General features: G+C 40.9%; 1 protein-coding gene across 3 annotated transcripts in view; it reads left to right on the plus strand.

Annotated features, from left to right (window-relative positions):
- The window catches only part of fxr1 (FMR1 autosomal homolog 1), a 108,645-nt gene that overhangs the window by 56,534 nt on the left and 24,189 nt on the right, over nucleotides 1-27,922 (plus strand). For all 3 annotated transcript variants that reach the window (XM_060834734.1, XM_060834735.1, XM_060834736.1), the window contains exons 10-12: nucleotides 7,792-7,901; nucleotides 11,432-11,518; nucleotides 16,847-17,045. In XM_060834734.1, coding sequence (XP_060690717.1) covers nucleotides 7,792-7,901; nucleotides 11,432-11,518; nucleotides 16,847-17,045 — 396 coding nt within the window. The remainder of the gene's footprint in view (nucleotides 1-7,791; nucleotides 7,902-11,431; nucleotides 11,519-16,846; nucleotides 17,046-27,922) is intronic.

Below are 27,922 nucleotides of genomic sequence, written 5' to 3' on the forward strand. Positions count from 1 at the left end.
AACGACCCTTCAGTTCAACGAGACCATGCCAAGCATAATCCCAAACTAAACTAGTTCCACCTGCCTGCTCCAGGCCTATATCCCTCCAAGCATTTCCTATTCATGTACTTAGCCAAATGTCTGTTAAGCACTGTAACTGTGCCTACATCCACCAATTCCTCTGGAAGTTCGTTCCAAACAAACCACCCTCGTAAAAAGAATTCACCCTCCTCTTTTTTTTTTACACCTCTCTCCTCATACCTTTAAAAATATTATCTCTAGCCTTGAAATGTCCCATCCCAGGAAAAAGACAACTGCCATTAACCCTATCTATACCCCCTCATGATTTTATAAACTTCTATAAGGTCTCCTGTTGACCTCCTACATTTCAGTGAAAACGTTTTAGCCTATACAGCCTTTCTTTATAACTCAAACATTTCATATCCATCAACATCCTCGTAAGTCTCTTCTGAACCCTCTCCAGCTTAGTAATATCCTTCCTATAATGGATGACCAGAAGTGGACACACTACTCCAGAAACTGCCTCACCAATTTCCTGTACAACCTCAATATGACTTCCCAAATCCTACACTCAAAAGGACTGTGCAATGAAAGCAAGCATGCTAAATGCCTTTTTAACCACCCTGTCTACATGTGATGCAAACTTCAAAGAATTATTTACCTGAACTCCTAGGTCTGTGATTTTGGCCTTGATTTTTATGTCCTCATTGTCTACAGGAATAGTGCCAGAAGACTGGAGGATAGCAAATGTGGTTCCCTTGTTCAAGAAGGGGAATAGGGATAGCCCTAGTAACTGTAGGCCGGTGAGTCTCACTTCTATTGTGGGCAAAGTCTTAGCGAGAATTGTATGGGATAGGATTTATGATTTATAGGAATAATGTGATCAAGGATAGTCAGCATGGTTTTGTGAAGGGCAGGTTGTGCCTCACAAACCTTATTGAATTCTTTGAGAAGGTGACTAAGGAGGTGGATGAGGGTAAAGCGGTAGATGTGGTGTATATGGATTTTAGTAAGGCGTTTGATAAGGTTCCCCATGGTAGGCTACTGCAAAAAATACGGAGGTATGGCATTGAGGGTGAGTTGGAGGTTTGGATTAGGAATTGGCTGGCTGGAAGAAGACAGAGGGTAGTAGTTGATGGTAAAGGTTCATCTTGGAGTGTTGTTACTAGCGGTGTTCTGCAAGGATCTGTTTTGGGACCATTGCTGTTTGTCATTCTTATAAATGACCTGGAGGAGAGGCTAGAAGGTTGGGTGAGCAAGTTTGCGGATGATACGAAAGTCGATGGAGTTGTTGACAGTGAGGAAAGATGTGGCAGGTGACAGCGGAATAAAGATAAGCTGCAGAGCTGGGCAGAAAGGTGGCAAATGGAGTTCAATGTGGCTAAGTGTGAAGTGATTCACTTTGGTAAGAGTAACAAGAAGAGGGGGTACTGGGCTAATGGTCGGATACTTGGGAGTGTGGATGAGCAGAGGGATCTTGGTGTCCATGTGCACAGATCTCTGAAAGTTGCCACCCAGGTAAATAGTGCTGTGAAGAAGGAATATGGCGTACTGGCTTTTATTGGTAGAGGAATTGAGTTCCGGAATCCTGAGGTCATGTTGCAGTTGTATAAGACTCTGGTGCGGCCACATCTGGAGTATTGTGTGCAGTTTTGGTCGCCATACTATAGGAAGGATGTGGAGGCACTGGAACGGGTGCAGAGGAGGTTGACCAGGATGTTGCTTGGTATGGTAGGAAGATCGTATGAGGAAAGGCTGAGGCACTTGGGCTGTTTTCATTGGAGAAAAGAAGGATTAGGGGTGACTTGATAGAGGTGTACAAGATGATTAGGGGTTTAGATAGGGTTGACCATGAGAACCTTTTTCCACGTATGGAGTCAGCTATTACAAGGGGACACAGCTTTAAATTAAGGGGTGGTAGGTATAGGACAGATGGTAGGAATAGGTTCTTTACTCAGCGAGTTGTGAGTTCATGGAATGCCCTGCCAGTAACAGTGGTGGACTCTCCCTCTTTATGGGCATTTAAACGGGCATTGGATAGGCATATGGAAGATAGTGGGCTAGTGTAGGTTAGGTGGGCTTGGATCGGCGCAACATCGAGAGCCGAAGGGCCTGTACTGCGCTGTATTTTTCTATGTTTTATGTCCCTCTGCTCTAAAACACTACCCAAGGCCCTACCATTAATTATATAAGCCTTACCTGTGTTTGTTGAACCAAAATTCAGTACCTCGCATTTATCCAGATTGAACTCCATCAGCCATTTTTCAGCCCAATGACTCATTTGGTAAGATCCCTTTGTAACCTCAGAAAACCTTCATTGTCTACTACGCCACCGGTTTTGGTGTCATCCACAAACTTACTAGTTGTGCCTTCTATATTCTCATCTAAATCATTTATGTAAATGACAAACAAAAGAGGACCCAGATCTGTTCCCTGCTATGGAACGTCAACGTTGCAGCTGTACTGGAACACTTTGGGTAGGATATGGATAATGCTGGAGTTTACATTTTCGTTCTTCATGCTTAGATGTTTCTTGCAACAGTGGAGTGACTCAAGTTGGCTGAAGACTGGTATCTGAGATCCCAGGGATCATCAACTGGCTGAAGTCCAATTCAAGTACTTCAGCCTTGCATTTTGCACTGTTGTGCTAGGCTCCTCCAACATTGGAAATGGGCATATTTGTGAAGCTGGTGTCTCCTATTTAGTTGTCCACCATTTACAGCCAAATGCAGTACGACTACAAAGCTCATATCTTGTGGTGAAACAGTAATATCTCTACCTCCTGAATCAAGAAACCTAGGTCAAGTCCCACTTGCTCCAGAAGTGTGTAATACCATCAGAAAATAAAAATTGCTGGGCAGAATTGTAATTCTGATGAAGGATCACTGGGCTCCAACATTAACTTTATTTTCTCTCCATGAATGCTACCAGAGCTGCTGAGTAAGGGAACTCTATCATTGTTCTGGGATGGACGAGAAATTTTAACGTCAGGAAATGTAGCAGATGAGTCGGACTGGCAGATGGACCTGTTAACCACAATGGGTGGGGAGGAGAGAATAGTCATTTGAGTAAAAGGACTCAGCAGCTCAGTGGAAGGTGATGTTATTACAGCAGATGACAGGCAGAGAAATTGGAAGAATGTGGGTATAGGGTGATGTAGTCGAGAGAACTGGGAGTTTGTGGCTTTTGGCCAGCCTATCCTCAGAACTTGAAACAATTCAAGGAAAAGAATGGAAGTGCTGGAGATGGGCCAAGTGAAGGTGAGAGAAGGATGGAAATTGAAAGCAAACTTGATGAATTGTTCCAATTCTGGATGAGATCAGAAAGCGACGCTGAAGACATTGATATATCAGAGAAAGAGGGTGGGGGCCTGAGTAGGACTGGAAGGATTGTTCCTCCTATCCCATAAAGAGACAGGAAAAGTGCAGGAGGTAGTGCCTGTGCAGTCCTTTTTTTTTCAAAAAAGTGGAAAGCTTTCAGAAATTCCTGACTGGGAAATGGGCATAAAGAGGGATTGCACATCTATGGTGAAGAGGTGTGGCTTGGACTAGAAAATTGAAAATTTTGAAACTACCAGAAAGCATCAGAAAAATCTCGGATTTTAATGATAAGCGACTGAAATATGTATGAACGAATAGTCAAGATAGGAAGAAATAAGTTTAGATTAGTTTCCCTATAGTGTAGAAACAGGCCCAACAAGTCCACACCAACTCTCCGAAGAGTATCCACCCAGACCTATTTCCCTCTGACAAATGTATCTAATGCTAAGGGCAATTTAGCATGGCCAATTCACCTAACCTGCGCATCTTTGGAAAGTGGAACGAAACTGGAGCACCTGGAGGAAACCCACACAGACGCAGGGAGAATGTGCAAAGTCCACACAGGCAGCCACCCGAGGTTGGAATCCAACCTGGGTCCCTGGCGCTGTGAGGCAGCAGTGCTAACCACTGAGTCAATATGCCACTCTGTTCTTTGGAACAGGAACAAGCTGAAATGATGGGTCTGCTGGGGCAATCCTGTTTGTTGACTTTGACTTTGGGAAGGAGTGAAAAGCCAACTCTAAGCCTTTGGGGTCTCTGAAACGAGAACACATGGAGGGGAGATCTACAGAGGAGATATGGTCTGTGACGGTCCTGGAAACTGCAGCCTGATATTCATTGGTGGGGTCATGATCCAGGGTGGGGAGAGCAAGTGTCTGAGAGTTTATCAGTCTCTATCAGGTAGAAAGCAACGTGTCTGATACCAACCGCCCCTGTTAGCAAGTTTGATAACAAAGTTGAGGTTGGACGTCAGGGAACAGAGTTCAGCAGAGTGAAGCAGAGAAATTAAGGCAGCCAGTCTCATGTCAGCCCCTCTCCAGAGAATACAGTAAGGAGATAGCATGTTTGGTATCATGTAACAATGATAACCTCTCTCTGAATGTCAACAAAACAAAAGAACTGATCATTCCTTTCAGGAATAAAGGAGGGCATGCTCCTGTTATATCAACAGAGCTGAGGTGGAGAGTGTAGAAAGCGTCCAGTTACTAGGAGTGATGATAACCAACAGTCTGTCGTCCCACATAGATGCACCGGTTAAAAAGGCTGAACACCTAATTTCCTAAGCTGCCGGAAGAGGTATGTCAATAACAACTGTCACCAACCTTTACGGGTGCACCATAGAAACCTATTTTATTCGGGTGTATAACGACCTGGTATAGCAACTGCTCTGCCCAGCACTCTAAGAAACCGCAAAGTTGTGTGCACAGCCCTGACCATCATGGAAGCCAGACTCCATTTACATTTCTCATTGCAGTGGAAAGGTTGCCAACATCCTCAAAGACCCTTCCCAACTTTGGTAATGCTCTCTTCCTACCTCATCCATTGGGCAGAAGATACAGAAGCTTTAACTCATGTCAACAGGTTCAAGAATAGCTTCTTCCCTGCTGTTATTAGACTGCTGAATGGATCTCTCTAACTTCAAATGATGTTGATTGTGCTGTGTGCACCTGCCTGTGCAGCCATAACCTTGTATGCTTTGGTGTGTCTATGCACCCTATGATCTATATATCCTTATTTGCTACGATCTGCCTGTACTGTTCGCAAAACAAAACCTTTCACTTTAGTTAGGTGTATGTGATGCAATAAATCAAATCAAAGGTTGGTATAAGTACAAGACCAGAGGGAGGCATCCTAACACAAGTGGAGTATTGGAGACAGGTGACAGAACCCCAGTGCAAAAAAGTACTTCCTTTCCAAAGAAGTGAGCATGAAGGCAAAGATGAGTTCAGTGTCACGTCCAAAGTCCGTTCAGGTTGGGTGCGTAAAGGGTTAAAGTTTAAGCCCTTAACTGAGCACAAATTGTTCAGCATCGATGAAGGAAAGGTCAGGCGGGGGTTATGGTGAATACACGACAAGAAGTGGGATTGAGGGAAGAGGAGAGGAAGGTGGATCCGGAGGGGGTGCTAGTAACTTAATTGTTTGATGCTTGTGTTCTCTAACACCTGAAAGGAAAGTAAGTTTCCTGTTAAAGCATCAAATGATCCAAAGAATGAGTTGAATCTGGGGAATGGGGTATCTTTTGGAGATTGTTGAGGTGGTACTGATGAAGAGAGACAGGTTGAGATTGTGTGCACATAGTGTGGATCTAAAGGTGCAGTGGAATAGCTCTGAGAGGCCTGCTGTCTGTCTCAGAAATACTTGAAATCCCAGTTAGGTTTGAAACATAAGAGATGGAACTTAAGTTGGAATCCAAGTGGTGGAGGAGAGACTATCACTGAGCAAGGAAATGAGGCTGTGAGCAAGTTTTAGCAAACACCTTATCCAACGCTAGGAGGGATCTTAAAAACAAAATGAAGGTGAACAAGCTGAAATATTAAAACAAGAATCGCTTTAGAGAGAAGAGAGAACTCCTTTTAAGCTGAAATACCCAGAAGAGAAATGCAATGCAAGTGAATTAAGCACTTAAATAAAGGCAAAATACTGCAGATGCTGGAAATCTGAAACAAACATGTAGAATGTTGGAGGTACTCCAATCTGGCACTAACTGTTGAGAGAAAAACAAAATTTATGTTTGAGTCTGGTATGACCCTCCTTCAGAATTGAAAATTGTGGAATTTTCTTTTTGATACCTTTTTGACACAGGTAGAGGCCCAGTATAAAAGACAAAGGGGTTGTTGTAAAGAAAATGTGATGTCACGTGGGTGTAAATTTATGGTGTGAAAGGAAGGGAATTGGTTTTCTCTACTAGGAGTAAAGTAAACAAGACAAGAACAAGACAAAACTGGTGGGTGAAGGAATGTAAGAAAAATGGAGATCAGGCATAATTGTGGTCAGTTTCTGAAGTCATGGAGTTCAGTATTGAGTATTTTGTTGGAACATTGCAGCATGCCCAGCAAAGAAATGTAGTATCTGAGCAAGTTGTTTTATTGAAATAGCAAGCAACTGGGAGATCAACTTCTTTTGGAGGTGTTCTGCAAAGTCGTCACCTAGTCTGCATTGCAGAATACATGGCATTTTCAATGTGAGTTGTTTCTCTATAACGATTGTGCACTGCTGATGCTTATAGATAATATAATGGACAGATGCATTTGTGACAGGTAGCTTGGTGAGGACAATGTGAGGTAAACTTTTTTTCTATGGTTCCTTCACCATTTGCTGTTGACCCCCTTTAGAGTTTGTGCATATATGTGTACTATCTTGGCAGCTGGTGCAGTTTTAAATTCAATTATTAAAACATTTTGGGATTGAAAATTCATCTGTGCTGACTATGAAACTAACATCCATCACCAAGAGTGGCGGCTTACGCCATGACTGACCAAACTGGCTTTGTCTTTGTTTTAATTATTTTGCAGGATGTAGGCACCACTGGCAAAGCCAGCGATTGTTGCCTATCCATAATTGCCCTTGGACTGAGGGGCTTTCTCAGCCATTTGAGAGGGTTGTTAAAAGTTAGCCATATTGCTGTGGGTCTACGTCAGTCATGTAGGACAGCAGATTTCCCTACCTTTTTAAAACAAAATTGAAATAGATGGGTTTTATTTTTGTAGTTGATATTGAGTTCATAGTCTCCAGGAGACTAACTTTTAATTACTATACTTTTAATTTATTACCTATTAATTTGAATTTAAATTTCGCCAGTTGCATTGGTGAGATTTGAACTCTCACTTGGGCCTCTGGCTTATTAGTCCAGTGAGATTACCACTTTGCCACTAACCCCTCCTAAAGAAGACATGCAATTTCTTGTCACTAGCAAGGCATGCTTGCTTTTACATTGACCTTGGTCTTTTTAAACACGCTCGTGGTAATAAATGGTATGGGATAAGTAAATCTAGCATTACTTCTAATTAAATTGTAACAGGATATGACACAATGACTTGTGCTATTGGAATTAAGACTTAAAACGTGTGCAGAAGTTTTCAAGTGTGCATTGATCAGCAGGTGAGATTGAATTCAGATGGGGCAGTAGACTTGTCAAGCACTGACAGTTGTGATATAGATCAGCAAGGTCTGTTGGGATTGATGTGTTCAGATGGATTGAATTGCCTTGTGTGGCAATAATTTGGACTATTTGACCACCTTCAAAGTTCAGATGTAGAATAATAGATCAAAGTCTAGAGGACAGTGAGCAGCAGACAACTAATTTAGAGTTCTTCGCATTACTTGATGAAGAACAACGAATTCTGTGGCAATCACTCCTAATGATGAGTGAAGATTGTTTGAGAGTGCCTCTTTTTTAATTTGTCTTTTGTGATTAAAAAGTTAATTTTTGATTAAAAATGAAATTGCTAATGTTTTCTCATTTTTATTGCAGGAAAAGTTATTGGCAAAAATGGTAAGGTCATTCAGGAGATTGTGGATAAGTCTGGAGTAGTAAGAGTACGAATTGAAGGTGATAACGACAGCAGACAACCTAGAGAAGAGGTAATCTACTAAAGTGTGCGCATATATATTTTCTTTAGCATTCTGTCAAGTTGTGTGAAACTCCATTCTCATTGCATTTTGATTCTAACTGGAAAGCCAAACACTACTTGATTTCTTTCATGACAGTAAATGGTATTGATGCAACAATAAAATTTCAGTTACATTCTCGGTGATACTAATGGACATAAGACTAAAAATTACAATAAGAATAGAAGGACAGTGAGTCCTTTCTAAAACTAGATAGTGATGGTAATAGCATGATAGAGAGGGATGACCTAAGTTTAGGCAACCAGGATGTGGAAAGAATTTGGATAGACCCATTGTCTGTGATAAACTAGAATTATTAAAGACAGTATCAATCTGAGAGGGAAAACAATGTGCAAATACAAAAGCAGATTAGAAGATTGAACAGAACATTAAAACTAAGAATGACAAAATGAGGGAAAAATTGAGTATAAGAGAAAGCAACCCCGAAATATGTATTTCAAGAACTATTTATAAAAGGTAAATGTTAGCAAAATCAGCTATAGAACGTGAATCTAGAGAATCAATAATGAAAAATAGAGATGGCAGTTGCATTGAGCAGGTATTTTACAATCATCTTTGCTGTAGCGATACAAGTAACAACTCGAGCAATGAGTCATGAAATGGAAGTGAGGGGCAATTGCTAGAGAAGTGCTACTGAGTCAGTTGTTGGAGATGCGGGTTGACAAATGCTTAGACCCTGATGGACTTGATGTTAGGGTTTTAAAAAAAGTGGATAATGAGATGGTCAGTGCAGTGGTTTCAATTTTCCGAAACCCTCTAGATTGGCGGAAGGTCTCATTAGATTGGATGATTGCAAGTGTAAGTCCTTTACTCAAACAAGGAAATTGCAGGCTGATTGATTTAACATCTGTCATAGAGAAAAGGTTTGACATTATTATTAATGAGGTTATGGCAGGCACTTGATAAATTCAAGGTAGTCAGACAATATGGTTTTGTGAGTGGGAAATCATGTTTACCCAATCAAATTGGAATTGTTTGAGGAAGTAGCAAGTGTTGCTGATAAGAGGAACCTGGTGGATGCACTGTTCTTTGATTTAAGAAAACATTTGTAAAGTGTCATATCAAAGATTTATGTATATTGGTGTGGATAGAAAATTGTCTGGCTAATGGGTATAAATGTAGGGATAAATATAAGGGGGTACTAATGAGATTGTATATCAAGCACTGTGAACCGTATCAGTCACCTTATCTAAGGAAGGATGTACATACTTTGGAAACTGTTCAGAGAAGGTTATACTGTCCAGACTGATACATGGAACAGGGAGTAATCTTATGAGGAAAGATTAAATAAGCTAGGCTTAGAATACCCACTATTCCAGGAAGATCCTGAGTTGTCTTGATAGACGTGAAGGGGCTATTTCTTTTATGGGAGGATCTACAACTAGGAGTCAATCTTTAAAAATCAATGCTCACTCATTTAAAATGAAGATAGTGATTTTTTTTTCCCCTCAGTGGTCTGCGAACCTTTAAAACTTTGCCACTGCTTTTTCAGGAAGAGAATCTTTATCTATCTCTGCCTTAAAAATATTTAGCGTTTTGATAAGTAAAAGTTTGAGAGAATATTGATTTGAGTTTGCAATCCAATTAGCTAAAGTTTTTAAGCCTTGAGGCAAGCTGGAGGTCTCAATGGCCTAATCTTCCATGTTTGAATGTTCAGGTAGCTGTAAAATATTCTGAGGTATTATCGCATAAGAGAAGGGGTTCTGTGTCCTGACTAGTTCTAAGCACCAAACAGAATAGGTTCTTGTGAACAGTAAGCAGTTACTGTGCAATGTTGCTTATTCATTTACCTATGCAGCTGTGGTCACTTCTAATATATTTAATTAAATGTGAAGTGCTTTAGAATGTCTTAATGATATGATTAATGTTATATAGATATAAGTTCTTATTTACTTTTGTAGTCATTAGTAAATTTAACCTCATTTCAAATGAACATTTTAGAACTGACATTTTAAGTTAATTTTGTGGTTTGAATGAAGATCAATTTGAAGGAATCACCACTTTACATAATGTGTGGTTTTGCTGTTTTTGCACAGCATCTTTGGGGAAAATTGTCTTGAGATTATTAAGGTTGTAAGTCAAACAGAGATGGGGACCCTGGTTCAAAAATAAAGGGAGATTAAAAGCTGGATTTTTTTTTAGTCATTAAGCCATATGGAAAGAGGGGGAGATAAAGGAATTGAGCGTTGTTGAGTGGACATTCCAGAGCTTTAGACCTCAATAACTGAATTTATGCTGACAGATTTGTGGCCAAAAAAGGGGGCTGCGCAAGATGGAGTTGGAGGAATACAGAGTCATTGAGAGAACTGTAGAGTTGGCAGAGTTTGCATGGGTGGAGAAAGTCAAAGCCATAAGGAGCATTAAACGCAAAACTGACTCTTTTCTTCACTTGAAACATTGCAGAATCAGCATACAGTGGACACCTGGCATTTACCAATGAACAGAAGTGACTTGAGTCATTGAAGATTAAACTTTCAGTCAAGCTTTGGGCATATTGATTTATAAAGAGTAGAGGATTAAAGACCAAATAGCTGATCAATGCAATTGTTGTGTCAAGAAGTGACATTGATGCCAATGAAGGTTTCAGGAGCAAATGGTTAGAGTTAGAGGTGAGGTTGTTGCAACAGAGTTGGCAGGTCAGTTTCTGGGAGAAAGTAAAGGACAGCAAGGTTACTTAGTCTTGTTCCATTTGAGATGGTACTGGAATTAGTGGTGACAATACAGCGCAATTGCCAAAAATATTGTCTTCCCAATGTTTTATTGAACAAAATTATGCATCCTGCAGAAGAGGCAGTGGAAGTTTCAACAGCAGTCATAGAGAGGTGCATCTCAGTCATTAGCATGTATGAGCTAGCTATGTCACCAAAACGCAGAATGTAAAGGAGGAAGAGAAACTATAGCTATGATTTGATAGGTCAGAGTGCGACAGTTGTGTACAGTTGAACTTCTTGGACAGTGCAAAACGGGCATTGGAGGAGGAGTGTTGTGTTTAACTCTCAAATGCAGTGGAGTTTCAGCTGATAATGTAACAATGTACTGGTTATTGAGCATATCATTTATAACTTTGAGGATTAATAGGACTAGGTAGGATGGACAGAAATCTGATTGGAGTGGTTCAAATATAGAGTTGTGGAGAAGGACTGAATGAACTCAGGAGATGATAACCCATTCAAGGACTTTGGACAGCAATGGGGACAGGAGTTTGCAAGAATAGCAGGGTCTTTTTTTAAAGTAGAGTGATGGGTTGGTGGCTTTGAAAAGCATGAATACAGTACCCAAGAAGAGGGAATACTTTACTGTATCAACTCATAAAAGTAGTAGGAAGAGAAATTGGATAGCCAGATTTAGGTCTCTTGAACAAGATGAGGGTCACAATTGTTCACTGCAATAGAGGTAAATTTAATTTAAATGTAAGGGTAAACTTGTTATAAAACAACTGCATTGACTATAGTATTAACATTGCTTTCTAATAATATCCTCAGGGAATGGTCCCTTTCACATTTGTTGGAACAAAGGAAAGTATCGGGAATGTGCAGGTTCTTTTGGAGTACCACATATCTTATTTGAAGGTAGGTATGCTTATCTTCCTTGTATTATCGCTGCAATGAAGGTAGCATTAAATATCTAGACAGTGCAAATGTAGATTTGGATTCTGCTTTAATGCACATTTTGTTAACGTGAATTCACGACTACACAATTCCCGAATTGGGAACACTTTCTAAAGTGCAAACTTTTCAGATGTGCATTGGCTGTGACGTGATTACATCGCTAACACTTGAAGTGTTGTTTATAAAGCACGGTTTTTGTACAACACGGGGTTGCACAAGAATGCAAACATCGCATTATAGAGAAACTACCTGTAAGTGGATTTGAGATAAGTTGCTGAAATAAGCATCTATTTCAACAGCACCACACTTAGATTTTTAAAAGGCAGGCAGATATTACAAATGAGCTCTCAATGTGTTGGCTGCAGAGCATGACATTGCTTTGCTGTTGAAGTTTTAGCAAGATTGAATTGATTGAATTAGTTTGAGATCTTGATGATTAAGATTATGTCCCAACTTAACTGCAATAACATAAAAGTGAATAGCTTCTTGTCTCAAAGTTAATTCTGCTTCTGTTCCTGACAGCTTTGAAATCTAGTTTTGAATTGTTGTTTTAAAATAGAGAACTAAAATTTCTAAACCGTTCTGTTGTATCTGGCAAGTTTTGGTAATGATAAACAGCAAAATATTGCAGATATTGGACACTTGAATCAAATGTACAATACTAGAGAAACTCAACAGCTCTGGCAGTATCTGTTGAGAAAGAAACTGAGTTATGTTTTGAGTCTGGTATGACTTCAGAACTTCATAACTCTGTAATGGTTGTTCCATTTGAATGATGCACAGAACATCAGATTTGGGGTAGAAGGTGAAGCAACTTATTCAAGTCGAGTTGGTTCAGAAGCCTGGAGCGTAAGTTGGTTGTGTGCTTTAAGTGTTGTGAATTGACATTTCTCCTTATTTGTTTCAAGTCAAAAATTGAATTTAAGAATACTTGCACAATTTTGCATTTTAAAATGTTTTGTAAATGATTTACCAAACAGCATTGTGTACTGTAACTCTGTTCTGATGACGTGTCGCCAGATTTGAAACGTTAACTCTGCTTTCTTCCCCAAGATGCTGCCAGACCTGAATTCTCCAGCAATTTCTGCTTTTGTTTTAGATCCCCAGCATCAGCAGTTCTTTGTTTTATGTTAGTCGAATGTGTCTGCCCTGACTCAGATCCATTGTGAAACTTTTGATCAAGGGAGATGAATCCAGTATGCATGCTGTGGAAACATCATGTTGGGTGTGGATTGCCAAAAAGAAGCTAATCAACTGAAAGATTGCAGCTGTACTACAAGAATCAAATTAATCAGTTTTGCCTGTCATGTAGGACACTTGGGTCTGCTTATGAAAATGCTGATGGTGCTGAATCGTGTGTTTAGTAATAAAATAACAAAATGTAACACCTCAAAGCTACTCTACTTTTTTCTTTTCCAATGCCATTTCCCTTATTTACATATTTCAATTCAGTGGGGTAATGTCGTGGGTAAGGACAACAAGCTTGTGTACTCTAGACTTTAGGTGTTTTTTTTTGTTAGTGATTGTGTTTCCATCCAACCAGATCTATTTTAGCTTTTTAGAAAATTAGAAACCATACCAATTGGGGAAGGTCAAAATGAGCTAAGCTTTTAAGGTCCTCATCTATTAAAAATAGCTTATGACGATCTACATTCTTCTTGATCATCATGTCATTTTAAGTATCTCTACAAGAGTGTGCCTTTGGGTTTTTTTTCTGGTATTTTAAATAATATATCTGGATTACCATGTCCATTGTCCATTACTTGATATTTTTACACTTTATTACTTGTAATAATATTTAGTGCACCAGATTAACCTCAGGTTCTTCTGAAATAGAGAAAAGGGTATAATTTGTGTTACGTGTGTCTTTGTACTTCATGTTTTTGTTCTCAAATTTATTTCTTTAGGGGTTGCTGTTCCTCATTTTGTATTGGTGCACACTGGTCTTTAAAATTTAAAGTTGAGGCAGTTTTGCTCATTGCAGGTTGTGACTATTGTAATGCACAGAGGCATGTTGAATACTGTTTAAGTACTATCTACTGGACTATGCTGGACTATGTCTGGGTTAAACTATTATCTACTGTCAGGTTCCAGCTCAGTCTTCATCAGTAGAAGACTTGCCAAATTCAAGGGCATTTAAATGGTCTTTGGATAGACATATGGATGAAAATGAACTAGTGTAGGTTAGATGTGCTTCAGACATGGTTGGCGCAACATTGAGAGCTGAAGGGCCTGTACTGCACTGTAAAACTCTGTTCTATGTCCTATTTGTTACTTTTGCACAATTAATAAATACATTTTTAAAAAGTGACCAGTATGATCCAGTTTTTCTTGATTCTCAACTGCTTTTGTTCTGCAAAGGGGCATTCCCCTAAGAATTTTTTTTAAAAATGCATTTTGAAGGCCATTCCTACACACTCGAGCTTGCAGTGTTTCTGTGGAACTGTGAAAGATGTTGATTCTTTGAGTTTAGCTTTCATACTATTTCAAAGTGAACTGAAAACATAATTTTATGTATTGAGGTTTTCACATGGTTCAATATTTTATTTTGATTTGAGTTAATCTGTTAGCCAGACAATGATCTGTGATACTGCAGATGGTACAAAGACAAATATTGGCTCATTGTGTGATTAGGGTCAGAATTCCTATCTCTAGCCCAGATATGACATAAACTTGCTCACTTTCCTTCCTGGGAATTTTCTCACCAAACTCCTGAGACAGGATTGATCCTGACAGATGCAGAGCAGCTAACTGACTAGGCAGCCTAGGCAACATAAATGTTTTTGCTTTCAGATGGAGTCCGGTCAGGTTGGCTCAGCAGTGGTTCAGCATCAGTGATTAGGGAGTCAGGTTTTTTTAATTGGACATGAGGTGCACCACAGATTTAATATTCTAACTTTTGCTGATTGACTAGCTATTAAGTAAGTCAGAATTCTCTCAGGTCTGTAACTCATTTGGGTTCCAGGCACCAGTTAATTACCCATCAGAAGTTTGAACTTCCATTGCAATTGCCACGTAAGTAGTGTCAGGATTTCAGAGTGGCCTGGCATGTCTCTTTCAGGGCTACTTCTAACTATCTGGAGATGGGAAGATCTGTTACATTATTTTCAATTTGAGTTGATTCTTTTCATTCCTGAGCAGAATGAAAAATGTCATGCTCCCCACTAGACATTCTTTACCCTTCTTTCATCCTCCTTGTCTTTTTTGTTTTTGTCTGTATCACAGTTAAACCTCAAGAAACTTTGGATAAAAAAAAATTGGCTCAAAGATCGAAGCCAGAGGGTAGTGGTAGAGAATTGTTTTCGGACTGGAAACTTGTGACCAGCTGTCTGCCGCAAGGATCAGTGCTGGGTTCACTGCTTTTTGTCATTTATATAAAATGATTTGGATGTGAATATAGGAGAAATGGTTAATGTTATGAACCAGACCAAACCCCCTCAAAGTATATTCAGAATATAGTCTAGACCCCAACTTCTTTTTTTTAAGGTAAGTGTAAGAAGTGTTGTTCAAGATGCAGTTCAGCTGTTCAAACTACTAGATTTGAAGCAAAATACACTTTATTTTAACTGTAGTGTAAGAATGCAGCAAAAGAAAGAAGAACTTTGAATAGCTTAACTCAATTGGAGATTATTTTACAACTAAACGGTAACTGTTCCAATATAGTATCATCCATTGGCAAAAGGGAAGCTCAGAAAATTAGATTGTCTCATGTGCAACTCCAGCAGCAGGAGGAAAAAAACATCCTGAAAACTGACCGTATCAGGGAGAGATGTACTGCAGCGTCCAAAACCCAGCTGAGATTGACTGCCACTGAAACTTTGGGTTCTGTGGGAGCTTGACCACATCCATTCAGGTTGCTTCTATTGTTCTAACTTTTTAAAAGAAACTAAAGCCTCACAAGCTGTTTACTTTGAGTTTTCAATAGATAGCTCTTCACCTCTGCCTCAAAACCTCTTCAAAAAAAAAAGTAAGAAATGCATCTCTTAAAGCCATAGTATCGTTACAATAGTAAGTTTGCAGCTGACACCAAAATCGGTGGTGTAGTGGACAATGGAGGAGGTTGAGTACAACGAGACCTTGATCAGATGGGCCAGTAGGCCGGGGAGTTTATCACAGAATCCCTACAGTATAGAAGTAGGCCGTTCAGTCCATGATGTCATCTAAAGAGCATCCCACCCAGATCCACCCCTGACCCCCTACCCAATCCCTATAACGCTGTATTTCCCAAGACTGATCCACCTCGCCTGCATGTTCCTGGACATTATGGGCAATTTAGCATGGACAACCACCTAAACTGCAAATCTTTGAACTTTGGGAAGAAACCAGAGCACCTGGAGGAAACCCGCAGACACGTGGAGAATATGCAAACTCCACACAGTCAGTCGCCTGAGGCTGGAATCAAACCTGGGTCCCTGGCACTGTGAGGTAGTAGTCCAAACACTGATCCACCTAATTTAGATAAATGTTGCATTTTGGAAAGGCAAATCAGGGTAGGACTTTTATACACTTCGTGGTAATGTCCTGGGGAGTGCAGGTTCATAGTTCCTGGAAGGCGGAGTCTCAGCTAGACTTGGTAGTGAAGAAGGCATTTGGTAAATTTGCTTTTAATGGTCAGTGCATTGAGTATAGGAGTTGGGATGTCATCTGGTAGCTGCACAGGATGTTGGTTAGGCCACTTTTGGAATACGGTATTCGGTTCTGATCTCCCTGCTCAAGGAAAGATGTTGTGAAACTTGAATGGGTTCAGAAAAGATTTACAAAGATGTTGCCTGTGTTGGATAGTGTGAGTAATAGGGAGAGGCTGACTAGGTTGGGGCTGTTTTCCTAGAGTGTTTGAGACTGAGGGGTGACCTTTTATAGAGGTTTATAAAATCATGAACACTGACAGGGTGAATAGCCTAGATCCTTTTATCTGCGAGGGGGAATCCAAGCCTTGATGGCTTAGGTTAAAGGTGAGAGGAGAAAGATTTAAAAGATATTTAATGGGCAACTTTTTCACACAGAGGATGGTGAGCTGCCAGAGGAAGTTGTGGAAGCTGGTACAATTACAGAATTTAAAAGGCATCTGGATGGGTATATGAATAGGAAGGGTTAAGAGGGACATGGGGCAAGTGCAGGCAAATGGGATTAGATTAATTTAGGATATCTGGTTGGCGTGGACGGGTCTACCTCCGTACTGTACAGCTCTGACTCTAAATATTTTTCCATACCAGTATCAATAACACAATACCATGACTTGCTCAGGTTAAGGGATAGTGATTTAATTTATCTTGCATTTGCCTATTTTAGGAAGTAGAACAACTGAGACTGGACCGTTTGCAAATTGATGAGCAACTTCGACAGATTGGTATGGGATATCGGCCAGTGACAAGTCGGCCAGAGAAAGATAAGGGCTATATTACAGACGAGAGTACTGCTTCCTCAGTTCATGCCAGCAGATCATATCGTGGCCGTGGTCGTCGAGGGCCAAATTATACGTCTGGTTATGGTAATTTTGTTTCTTGTTTTTCATGTTGGTTTGGCTAAGTTGCTTCAACTGACAAGTATTTATTCAATAGGGAATAGTTGTAAAATGACTTAAATGATTGTTTCTATATAGGATATAAAACAGTTTTAAATAAATAAGGAAAACAGAAAAAACTGCTCACTGAAACCAAAATGTTAACTCTAATTTCTCGTCATAGATGCTGAGCCTTCCCAGCAATTTGTTTTTATTTGATTTACAGCATCCGCAGTTCATTTGGTGAAGTCTCACCATAGCCTTGCTCCTTGCTACCTCTATAACTCCTTCAATTTAATGATCCTTTCTGCATACTTCATTCCTCTGATCTCTGTGCTTAAGTGTTTTCCCTTTGCATTCATAATGTAAACAAAAACAGACATTGCTGGAAAAGCTCAGCAGGTCTGACAGCATGAGTGGAGTGAAATCAGAGTTAACATTTTGGTTTCACTGAACTGCAGAGTCTTTCCAGCATTTTCTGTTTTGGATTACATTATGAATGCAAGGGAAGAGTTTGCAGAATAGTTTCATCTATTGTCTAACATTCTTTGAAAAAGAAAATTTGAAGGATGACAAATCTGATCCTCAAAGAAATGAGCAAGCCATAATATAGATCAGTTGGACTTCCATCTTTTATCATAAAAGACAAGATAGAAAATACTTGAGATAGAGATCAGTGTAATGAAGTATGCAGAGAAGATCATTTGATTGAAAGAGGTTACAGAGGTAGGGAGGAACAAGGCTATGCAGAGACCACATTATTACAACAAATACATAAAATTCAATGATGTGTGAAGAAGAAACCAATGTAAATTCATGACGGGGGAGTTATGACTGAGTTAAATTACATGAAACATAATCCTGAGCAACTGGATTTTGGTCAAACTGAAGAATTTATGAAGAGCAGAAAATGCAGGGGGCAGATACCTCAGTTATCCAGACAGCTAGTGCATGAATCTTGTTAATGCCAACAGCGTGGAGTTTGAACCCCATTTTGACTGAGGTAGAATTAGGGTCAACCTTCTCACTCTGTGAGTAATAAAAGCTATATCACTTTGCCATGGTTAGGCTAATCATTGCCAAAGACCTGCCTTCAGGCAGAGAACTTGGGAGCTGGAAAAATGATCTTCGAGAGGTTTAGGCTGGAAATAGGAGTGAAAAATGTTCTAGCAACAATTAGAATTTGGAAATGGTGTTGTAGAAATAGATGAGAGTGGTCTTGAGAGTGAATAAGATGTAAACCTTGAAAGTGTGTCCTTGATCAAACAGAACATCAAAACCTTGTATGCCATCATTCAGCCTGGTCAAAGGAAGAGAGAGGAGAGTCTGTGACAAGGATAGAGGAGGAGGTTAAAATGATAGTTTTGTTAATAGTTTGAGAAAGTTTTGCCACTGAACCAAAGTACAGGATGGAATAAAGCTGTGTCATGCTCATAATGCTTGTTTAAATACTAGACAATAGGTGCAGAAGTAGGCCATTCTGCCATTCGAGCTTGCACCACCATTCATTATGATCATTGGCTGATCATCCTCAATCAGCATCCTGTTCCTGCCTTATCTCCATAATCCTTGATTCCACTATCTTTGAGAGCTCTATCCAACTCGACTTTCTTAAACGAATCCAGAGACTGGGCCTCCATTGCCTTCTGGAGCAGAGCATTCCACACACCCACCACACTCTGGGTGAAGAAGTTTCTCCTCATCTCTGTCCTAAATGGCCTACCCCTTATTTTTAAGCTGTGTCCTCTGGTTCGGGACTCCCCCATCAGCGGAAACCTGTTTCCTGCCTCCAGCCTCCAGAATGTCCAATCCTTTAATAATCTTATACATCTCAATCAGATCCCCTCTCAGTCTTCTAAACTCAAGGGTATACAAGCCCAGTCGCTCCAGTCTTTCAATATAAGAGAGTCCCGCCATTCCAGGAATTGACCTCATGAACCTACGCTGCATTCCCTCAATAGCCAGAATGTCTTTCCTCAAGTTTGGGAGACCAGAACTGCACACGATATTCCAGGTGCGGTCTCACCAGGGCCCTGAACAGCTGCAGAAGAACCTCTTTGCTTCTATATTCAATCCCTCTTGTTATGAAGGCCAGCATACTATTAACTTCACTATCTGCTGTACTTGCATGCTTGCCTTCATTGGCTGGTGTACTTGAACACCCAGATCTCTTTGTACTTCCCTTTGCCTAATTTGACTCCATTTAGGTGGTAATCTGCCTTCCTGTTCTTGCCACCAAAGTGGATAACAATACATTTATCACATTAAATTGCATCTGCCATGCATCTGTCCACTTAACCTAACCTAACCTGTCCAGGTCACCCTGTAATCCCCTAACATCCTCCTCACATTTCACCCTACCACCCAGCTTTGTATCATCAGCAAATTTGCTAATGTTACTATTCATACCATCTTCTACTATTTACCTTCCATTCTCTTAAATACCTATACAATCCTAGCTTTTAAAAAATCCACATTATTTACTTAGGTGGTCTACTTATCATCACCACCTAAATAAAGTAGCTAAATATAAATTTGGTACACCTTACCTAAAATAAAAGTGCTGGAGAAGCTAGGCATGGTCTAGCAGCTTCTGAAAAGAAGAAAGAAACAATTAACCTTTTGTGTCCAATATGACCTCTTTGCTGTTGAGGAAATATGGAAATGTGATGAGTTTCATACTGTTGAAAAAGTGTGGAGGCGAAAATAGAACAAAAGAAATGGTTAGAGAATGGTTACAGGTTGGGAGATTAAAGATTACAGGTGTTATTGATCAAAAAGGCAAGGAGAACAGAATGGGTTCTTTCTCGATTATATGTTTTATTGAGATATGTCTCTTGATTAAACTTAAAAATATAAGCCAGACATATTAAGTTAGCCTGGAGCAGTGTCTTGTAGAGAAATAAGACGGTCCTATTTTCTGGGTCTGGAGATTTGAGGAACCAATAATAGCTCTGAGCAGAGTGATATGCTCTTGTTGGATGTTGGTGTTTAGGGAGAGTTTACTGTTACTGAGGATTATATCCGCAATAAATGCAGTTGGTTGCGAATCCTACCAGATTGAATGGAATGGTTGGAGCAGCAGTTAGAGGCACTGAGGAATTGCCAAGAGCAAGGAGGGTGTGATGGATGTTATAGGAAGGGAGAAAAGTCGTGCATACAGTCACATAGATGGGTTCTCTCTAGAAAAGGTGAGAGAGGTAGGCGGGTGGTGCAAGAGTCTTCTATGGCTGTCCACATTTCAAACAACTTTTGGAAAGTATAGGGGGTGATGGATTTTCTGGGGAATGTAGCACGAACAGCCAAGTTTCTGGTATTGACACTGGCTCTAATGTGGGGTACGCTGGGTTCAAAGAGATGGATTGTGTTAGGGGACTCCCTGGTCTGAGGCAGAGCCAGACGTTTCTGTTGCCAGCAGCGAAAGATCATAATGGTGTGTTCCCTCCATTGTGGCAGGATCAAGGATATCTCAGAGAGGGTGCAGAATGTTCTGAAGGGGGAAAGGACCTAGCCAGATGTCATTGGCTTCAATGTGTACAATGTCATAGGAAGGGAAAAGGTTGAGGTTCTGAAGGGAGGGTACAGAGTTAGGCAGGAATTTAAAAAGGGGGCCCTCGAGAGTAGTAATATCTGGATTACTGCCAGTGCTATGAGCTAGTGAGGGTAGAAATAGGAGGATAGAGCAGATGAATGCATGGCTGAGGAGCTGATATATAGGCGAAGGATTCACATTTTTGGATCATTGGAATCTTTTCTGAGGCAGAGGTGACCAGGACAAGAAGGACGATTGCATCTAAATTTGAAGCGGGCCAATATACTGCCAGGGAGATTTACTAGAGCTACTCGGGAGGATTAGAAGTAGTAAGGTAGGGGCATGGGACCCAGGGAGGTAGTGAGGAAAGCGATCAATCTGAGACTGATATGTTTGAAAAAAGAAGTGAGTCAAACAGTCAGGACAGGCAGAGGCAAAGAGAACAAGATAGGATTGATAAATTGCATTTATTTCAATGCAAGGGCCCTAATAGGGAAGGCAGATGAACTCGGGCATGGTTTAGGAACATGGGACTAGGAATAGCAATTAGGGAAACATGGCTCCGGGGCAGACAGGACTGGCAGCTTAATGTTCCAGAATACAAATGCTACAGGTAGGACAGAAAGGGAGGCAAGAGAGGAGGGGGAGTAGTATTTTTTGATAAGGGATAGAATTACAGCTGTACTGAGGGAGGATATTCCTGGGAATATATTCGGGGAAGTTATTTGGGTGGAACTGAGAAATAAGAAAGGGATGATCACCTTATTGGGTTTATATTATAGACCCCCTAATAGTCAGAGGAAAATTGAGAAACAAATTTGTAAGGAGATCGCCATTCTATAAGAATAATAGGGTGGTTATGGTAGGGGATTTTAACTTTCCAGACATAGCCTGGAACTGTAACAGTGTTAAGGGTTTAAATGGAGGGGAGGTTAAGTATGTACAAGAAAAGTTTGTGATTCGGTATGTGGATGTACCTACTAGAGAGGTTGCAAAGCTTAACCTACTCTTGGGGAATAAGGCAGGGCAGGTGACTGAGGTGTTGGTGGGGGAGCACTTTGGGGCCAGCTACCATTTATTCTATTAGTTTTAAAAGTGATGGAAAAGGATAGATTAGATCTAAAAGTTGAAGTTCAGAATTGGAGAAAGGCCAATTCTGACAGTATTCGGCAAGAATTTTCAAACGTTGACGTGGACAGCGGGAGGGAGCAGATGTTCGCAGGTAAAGGGACGGCTGGAAAATGGGAAACCTTCAGAAATGAGGATGGGAATCCAGAGACAGAATATTCCTGTTAGGGTGAAAGGAAAGGCTGGTAGGTATAGGGAATGCTGGATGACTAAAGAAATTGAGGGCTTGATAAGAAAAAGAAGGAAGCATATGTAAGGTATAGACAGGATAGATCAAGTGAATCAGTAAAATATAAAGGCAGTAGAGTATACTTAAGAGGGGAATCAGGAGGGCAAAAAGGGAGTATGAGATAGCTTTGGCAAATACAATTAAGGAGAATCCAAAGGGTTTTTACAAATACATTAAAGACAAAAGGGTAACTAGGGAGAGAATAGGGCCCCTCAAAGATAGGCTAAGATAAAAGGTAGGGAGGAGGGACTTGGGGGAGGGGCGATGGAGATGTGATAGGTGGAAGGAGGTCAAGGTGAGGGTGATAGGCTGGAGTGGGGTGGGGGCGGAGAGGTCAGGCAGAAGATTGCAGGTTAGGAGGGCGGTGCTGAGTTGAGGGAACCGACTGAGACACGGGGGGGGGAGGGGAAATGAGGAAACTGGAGAAATCTGAGTTCATTCCTTGTGGTTGGAGGGTTCCCAGGCGGAAGATGAGGCGCTCCTCCTCCAGCCGTCGTGTTGTTATGTTCTGCCGGTGGAGGAGTCCAAGGACCTGCATGTCCTCTGGTGGAGTGGGAGGGAGAGTTAAAGTGTTGAGCCACGGGGTGGTTGGGTTGGTTGGTCCGGGCGTCCCAGAGGTGTTCTCTGAAGCATTCCACACCCCCCCACCAACCCAACCTCCACTCCCGGCACCTTACCCTGCAACCGCAGGAAATGTAAAACTTGCGCCCACACCTCCTCCCTCACTTCCCTCCAAGGCCCCAAGGGATCCTTCCATATCTGCCACAAGTTCACCTGTACCTCCACACACACTATCTATTGCATCCGCTGCACCCGATGTGGCCTCCTCTATATTGGGGAGACGGGCCGCTTACTTGCGGAACGCTTCAGAGAACACCTCTGGGACGCCCGGACCAACCAACCCAACCACCCCGTGGCTCAACACTTTAACTCTTCCTCCCACTCCACCGAGGACATGCAGGTCCTTGGACTCCTCCACCGGCAGAACATAACAACACGACGGCTGGAGGAGGAGCGCCTCATCTTCCGCCTGGGAACCCTCCAACCACAAGGAATGAACTCGGATTTCTCCAGTTTCCTCATTTCCCCTCCCCCCACCTTGTCTCAGTCAGTTCCCTCAACTCAGCACCACCCTCCTAACCTGCAATCTTCTTCCTGACCTCTCCACCCCCACCCCACTCCAGCCTATCACCCTTCCCTTGACCTCCTTCCACCTATTATATCTCCATCGCCCCTCCCCCAAGTCCCTCCTCCCTACCTTTTATCTTAGCCTGCTTGGCACACTCTCCTCATTCCTGATGAAGGGCTTATGCCCGAAACGTCGAATTTCCTATTCCTTGGATGCTGCCTAACCTGCTGTGCTTTAACCAGCAACACATTTTCAGCTCTGATCTCTAGCATCTGCAGACCTCATTTTTTTACCCCTCAAAGATAGGCAAGGCAGCCTTTGTGTGGAGCTGCAGGAGATTGGGGGAGACACTAAACAAGTATTTTGAATCCATGTTTACTGTGGAAAAGGACATGGAAGATATATAATGTAGGGAAATTGAAGGTGACATCTTGACAAATGTCCATATTACCTAGCAGGAGGTGCTGGATATCTTGAAATACACAAAAAAAAAGTGGTTAAATCCCCAGGACCAGATCAGGTGTATCCTAGAACTTTGTGGAAAACTAGGGAAGTGATTGTTGGGCCTCTTGCTGAGATATTTGTATCATTGATAGTCACAGGTGAGGTGCCGGAAGACTGGAGGTGGTGCCACTATTTAAGAAAGTTGGTAAGGACAAGCCAGGGAGCTGTAGACCGGTGAGCCTGATGTCTGTTGTGGGCAAGTTGTTGGAGGGAATCCTGGGGGACAGGATGTAGATATATTTGGGAAGGCAAGGACTGATTAGGGATAGTCAACATGGCTTTGTGCGTGGGAACTCATGTCTCACAAACTTGATTGAGTTTTTTTGAAGTAGTAACAAAGAGGATTGATGAGGGCAGAGTTGTAGACATGATCTACATGGACTTCAGTGAGGCGTTCAACGAGGTTCCTGTGGAAAACTGGTTAACAAGATTAGATCTTACGGAATACAGGGAGAACTTGCCATTTGGATACAGAACTGGCTCAAAGATAGAAGGCAGAGGGTGGTGGTGGAGGGTTGTTTTTCAGACTGGAGGCCTGTGACCAGTGGAGTGCCACAAGGATCGGTGTTGGGTCTACTACTTTTCGTCATTTGTATAAATTATTTGGATGTGAACTTGAGAGGTATAGTTAGTAGGTTTGCAGATGACGCCAAAATTAGAAGTGTAGTGGACAGCGAAGAAGGTTATCTTAGATTATAACAGGATCTTGATCATGTGAGCCAATGGGGCTGAATAGTGGTAGATGGAGTTTAATTTAGATACAGCGAGGTGCTACATTTTGGAAAAGTAAATCTTCACAGTACTTAGCACACCTTCCCATTAAAGGTGTCTAGGGAGTGTTGCTGAACAAAGACCTTGGAGTGCAGGTTCATAGCTCCTTGAAAGTGGAGTCGCAGGTAGATAGGATAGTGAAGAAGGCGTTTGGTATGCTTTCCTTTATTGGTCAGAGTATTGAGTACAGGAGTTATGAGGTCATGTTGCGGCTGTACAAGACATTGCTTAGGCCACTTTTGGAGTATTGCATGCAATTTTGGATTCCATCTTATCGGAAAGATGTTGTGAAACTTGAAAGGTTTCAGAAAAGATAACAAGGATGTTGCCAGAGTTGGAGGATTTGAGGTATAGGGAGAGGTTGAATAGGCTAGGGCTGTTTTCCCTGGGGCGTCGGAGGCTGAGGGGTGACCTTTTGTAGAGGTTTATTAAATCATGAGGGGCATGGATAAGGTCTTTTCTCTAGGGTGAACTGGACGGTACAGTTTTAGGGTGAGAGAGGAAAGATATAAAAGAGTCCTAAGGGGCAACCTTTTCATACAGAGGGTGGTAAGTGTATGAAATGAGCTGCCAGAGAAAGTGGTGGAGGCTAGTACAGTTGGAACATTTAAAAGACATCTGGATGGAGAGATGACTAGGAAGGGTTTGGAGGGATATGGGATGGGTACTGGCAGGTGAGACTAGATTGGGTTGGAATATCTGGTCGGCATGAATGAGTTGGACCGAAGAGTCTGTTTCCATGCTGTACATCTCTATGACTCTATGAGAATGGTAACTGTGTCAATAAGAGATGAAGTGTTGCTCTGGGGGGAGAGGTTAATAGCAAAAGAAAAGTAGCTCTGATTAAAACTTTAACCACAAGCTACTGAAGCTGGGAACATCAAACTGGAGGACAGAATTCATGGTCTATGTACTTTATCCATTCATCTTGAACCAATGGCTCCCGGTTCTCGAGTTTGTGGCAGCTTTCAATGTGATGTTATTCACTTTCCCTGTCCCTTAGTCAATATAATAGTTCATTTGACTTTTCCCCAGAATAAACAAAGGGTCTTTAAACATCTCAACAGATTAAATGTTTTGAGCTGTGAATTAGTTCTGTTGATCCTTTCACATATTACTACTAATGCCTAGGTATTCTCAATATATTGCCATGATCAAAGTTTTAAGTACTTCAACTATAGCTACACTGATTCCTCTTGCATTTAGCTTGTCACTTTGAATTTGTATTCTGTCTTTTCAGCTAAATATCTCCATATTCATCAGAACTGTTCAAATAAAGGAATAGTAGTTGGCCTTTCAGAGCTTTGATCCTGTTTCACATTGAGATTTTAGCTGATATGTACTTGATTACCTTTCAGACCTTTTTTGTCTTTTACCTGACGGCATATTAATGTTAGCTTTAAATTTCAAATGGCACAACATCCACAGCCTTTTGAAAGGTTTTCAAATGTGCAAATGATATTTTTTGATTTAATTTCTAACTAGCTAAGCTAAAGGTTATACTAAAATTCATTGTTCCAGTGGTTCAGGGCCCAAAACTAATTGCAGTAATGTAAGTGGATTCTGAGGACAGCTGTGTAAGATTAAAGTGTCACTTCCTCAGCTCCTATTTCAATCTTCTTTAAAGTTATTACTTTAGTACTGGTACACTAATTTGTAATGATTTAATGCTTGCATTTTCTTTGTAAGCACTTTTTATTTCTCCTTTACAGCTCATCTTTTATACCAAATAAGAACATGTTCAACTTTATCTACCTTGAATTTGAAGCAGTTGACCTCTCACTTTCTAATTTTGAATTACACCTGCAAAACGATGAGCCACTCACTCATTCTGCCTGTCTCATTGAAACTTCAAATTCCCAACTGTACAACTTATGTGCCTCCTAGTAGTGTTATCTGCAGACTAGGATAAATCATTCTTATTTTTTATTAAAAGTTGTTGCGATCCCGAACAAAACCACTTCTTTAAGAAAAGTATCTGGTATTTCAGATATTTTCTTTACTGAAAGAATGGAAGCACATGATTCCACTGTTCAAAACCAGCATTTTACCATAAGAGTCAAACAAAGCAAGCACTGAATACAGTCCTTGATATTCTTCCATATTTATTTCGCTAAAGATTGCTGAATCATCCTTGTGCACTAATCACCTGTGCACGTTATTAAGAATCTTGCAGAGTTCTAAGTAGAAGAAATCTAAAATTTTCCATTGTTAAAATCTGTAAAATCCTCCAAAGGCCATCATTAAATCTGCTGCTCAAGAATACCTGCTAATTCCACTTCATACATTTATACCTGTTCAGATTTTTATTTTTCCATCTTTCCGAATGCTTCCCTATATTTTACCCACAATTTATTTTTGGCTCATTAGTGTGAAGATTCCCAAATAATTCTCCTGCCCTTTTAATAAAGTTTAGGGTTTTAAAAAAATTATTGGTTGGAATCTGGGTGTGACTTTGCCTGGCAAGCCACTCAGTTTAAGAGTGGTGACAATGTCTAAGAGTGGTTCAGAGTCAATCACACATGGTCTTTTAGTCCCATGTATGGCAGATTGGGTAAGGAATGGCAGAGTCTCTTTCCTGAAGGACACTTAAGTGAAACTATCGATTGTTTGATTAAATTAAATTAGATTCCCTGCAATGTGGAAACAGGCCCTTTGGCCCAACAAGTCCACACTGACCCTCTGACTAATGCACCTAACGCTATGGGCAATTTAGCGTGGCCAATTCACCTGACCTGTACATCTTTCGACTGTGGGAGGAAACCGGAGCACCTGGAGGAAACCCATGCAGACGCTGGGAGAATGTGCAAACTCCACTCAGAAAGTCACCCGAGTTCGTAATTGAACCTGGGACCCTGGAGTTGTGAGGCAGCAGTGCTGAGAGTAGCTTTATGTTTCAGGTCTATTGGCTGTTTTTAAATTTTACCAGTTGCCATGGTAGAATTTGGATCCATGTTCCCTGAGCATTAGCTGGACCTCTGATTAGTTACACAGTGAGGTTAGCATCATTTCTCACTAGGTCAGCCTCTCGCTCTCACTCTCTGGCTCGCTAGCTGTCTCTGTCTCAGTTTCTCTTGGTCTTTAGCTTGCTCTGTCTTGGTCCTTCCTCTGCCCTCCCACCAAAAAAAGGTGTTTTTTGACACATTACATATGTCAGTGCAAATATCAAATTCTATAAAAACATAAATTGAAATGATTTTGTAATTTAGAATACAAAAGCAAGATGGTCGCCTTTGCTTTGTATAAGACAAGATGGAACTTTATGAAACGTTATGGTCAGAGTATAAAATAGCAATTAAAAGAACGTAGTGGAGGTTTATTATAATATTCCAAGGAGAAGTGGTTATTATGGGTAAAGACATGAAAATATTTGGATTTTCACCAGAGCTGGGCTCAAAAGATGATAAAAGTTTTCAAGATTATGTAGCTTCTCAGAACAGTACTGAGTTGATTTCTGCTGGTCAATATTGTAATAAACCACAGGTGTAAGGTACTAACAGTATTTTAAAACTGTTAATAGAGCATTTGTCTGCTTGGGCAACACTGAAAAGAGATTCAAATTATGTTGTTCA

This window comes from Hemiscyllium ocellatum, chromosome 13 (assembly GCF_020745735.1).
Source record: "Hemiscyllium ocellatum isolate sHemOce1 chromosome 13, sHemOce1.pat.X.cur, whole genome shotgun sequence".
Classification (NCBI taxonomy): domain Eukaryota; kingdom Metazoa; phylum Chordata; class Chondrichthyes; order Orectolobiformes; family Hemiscylliidae; genus Hemiscyllium; species Hemiscyllium ocellatum.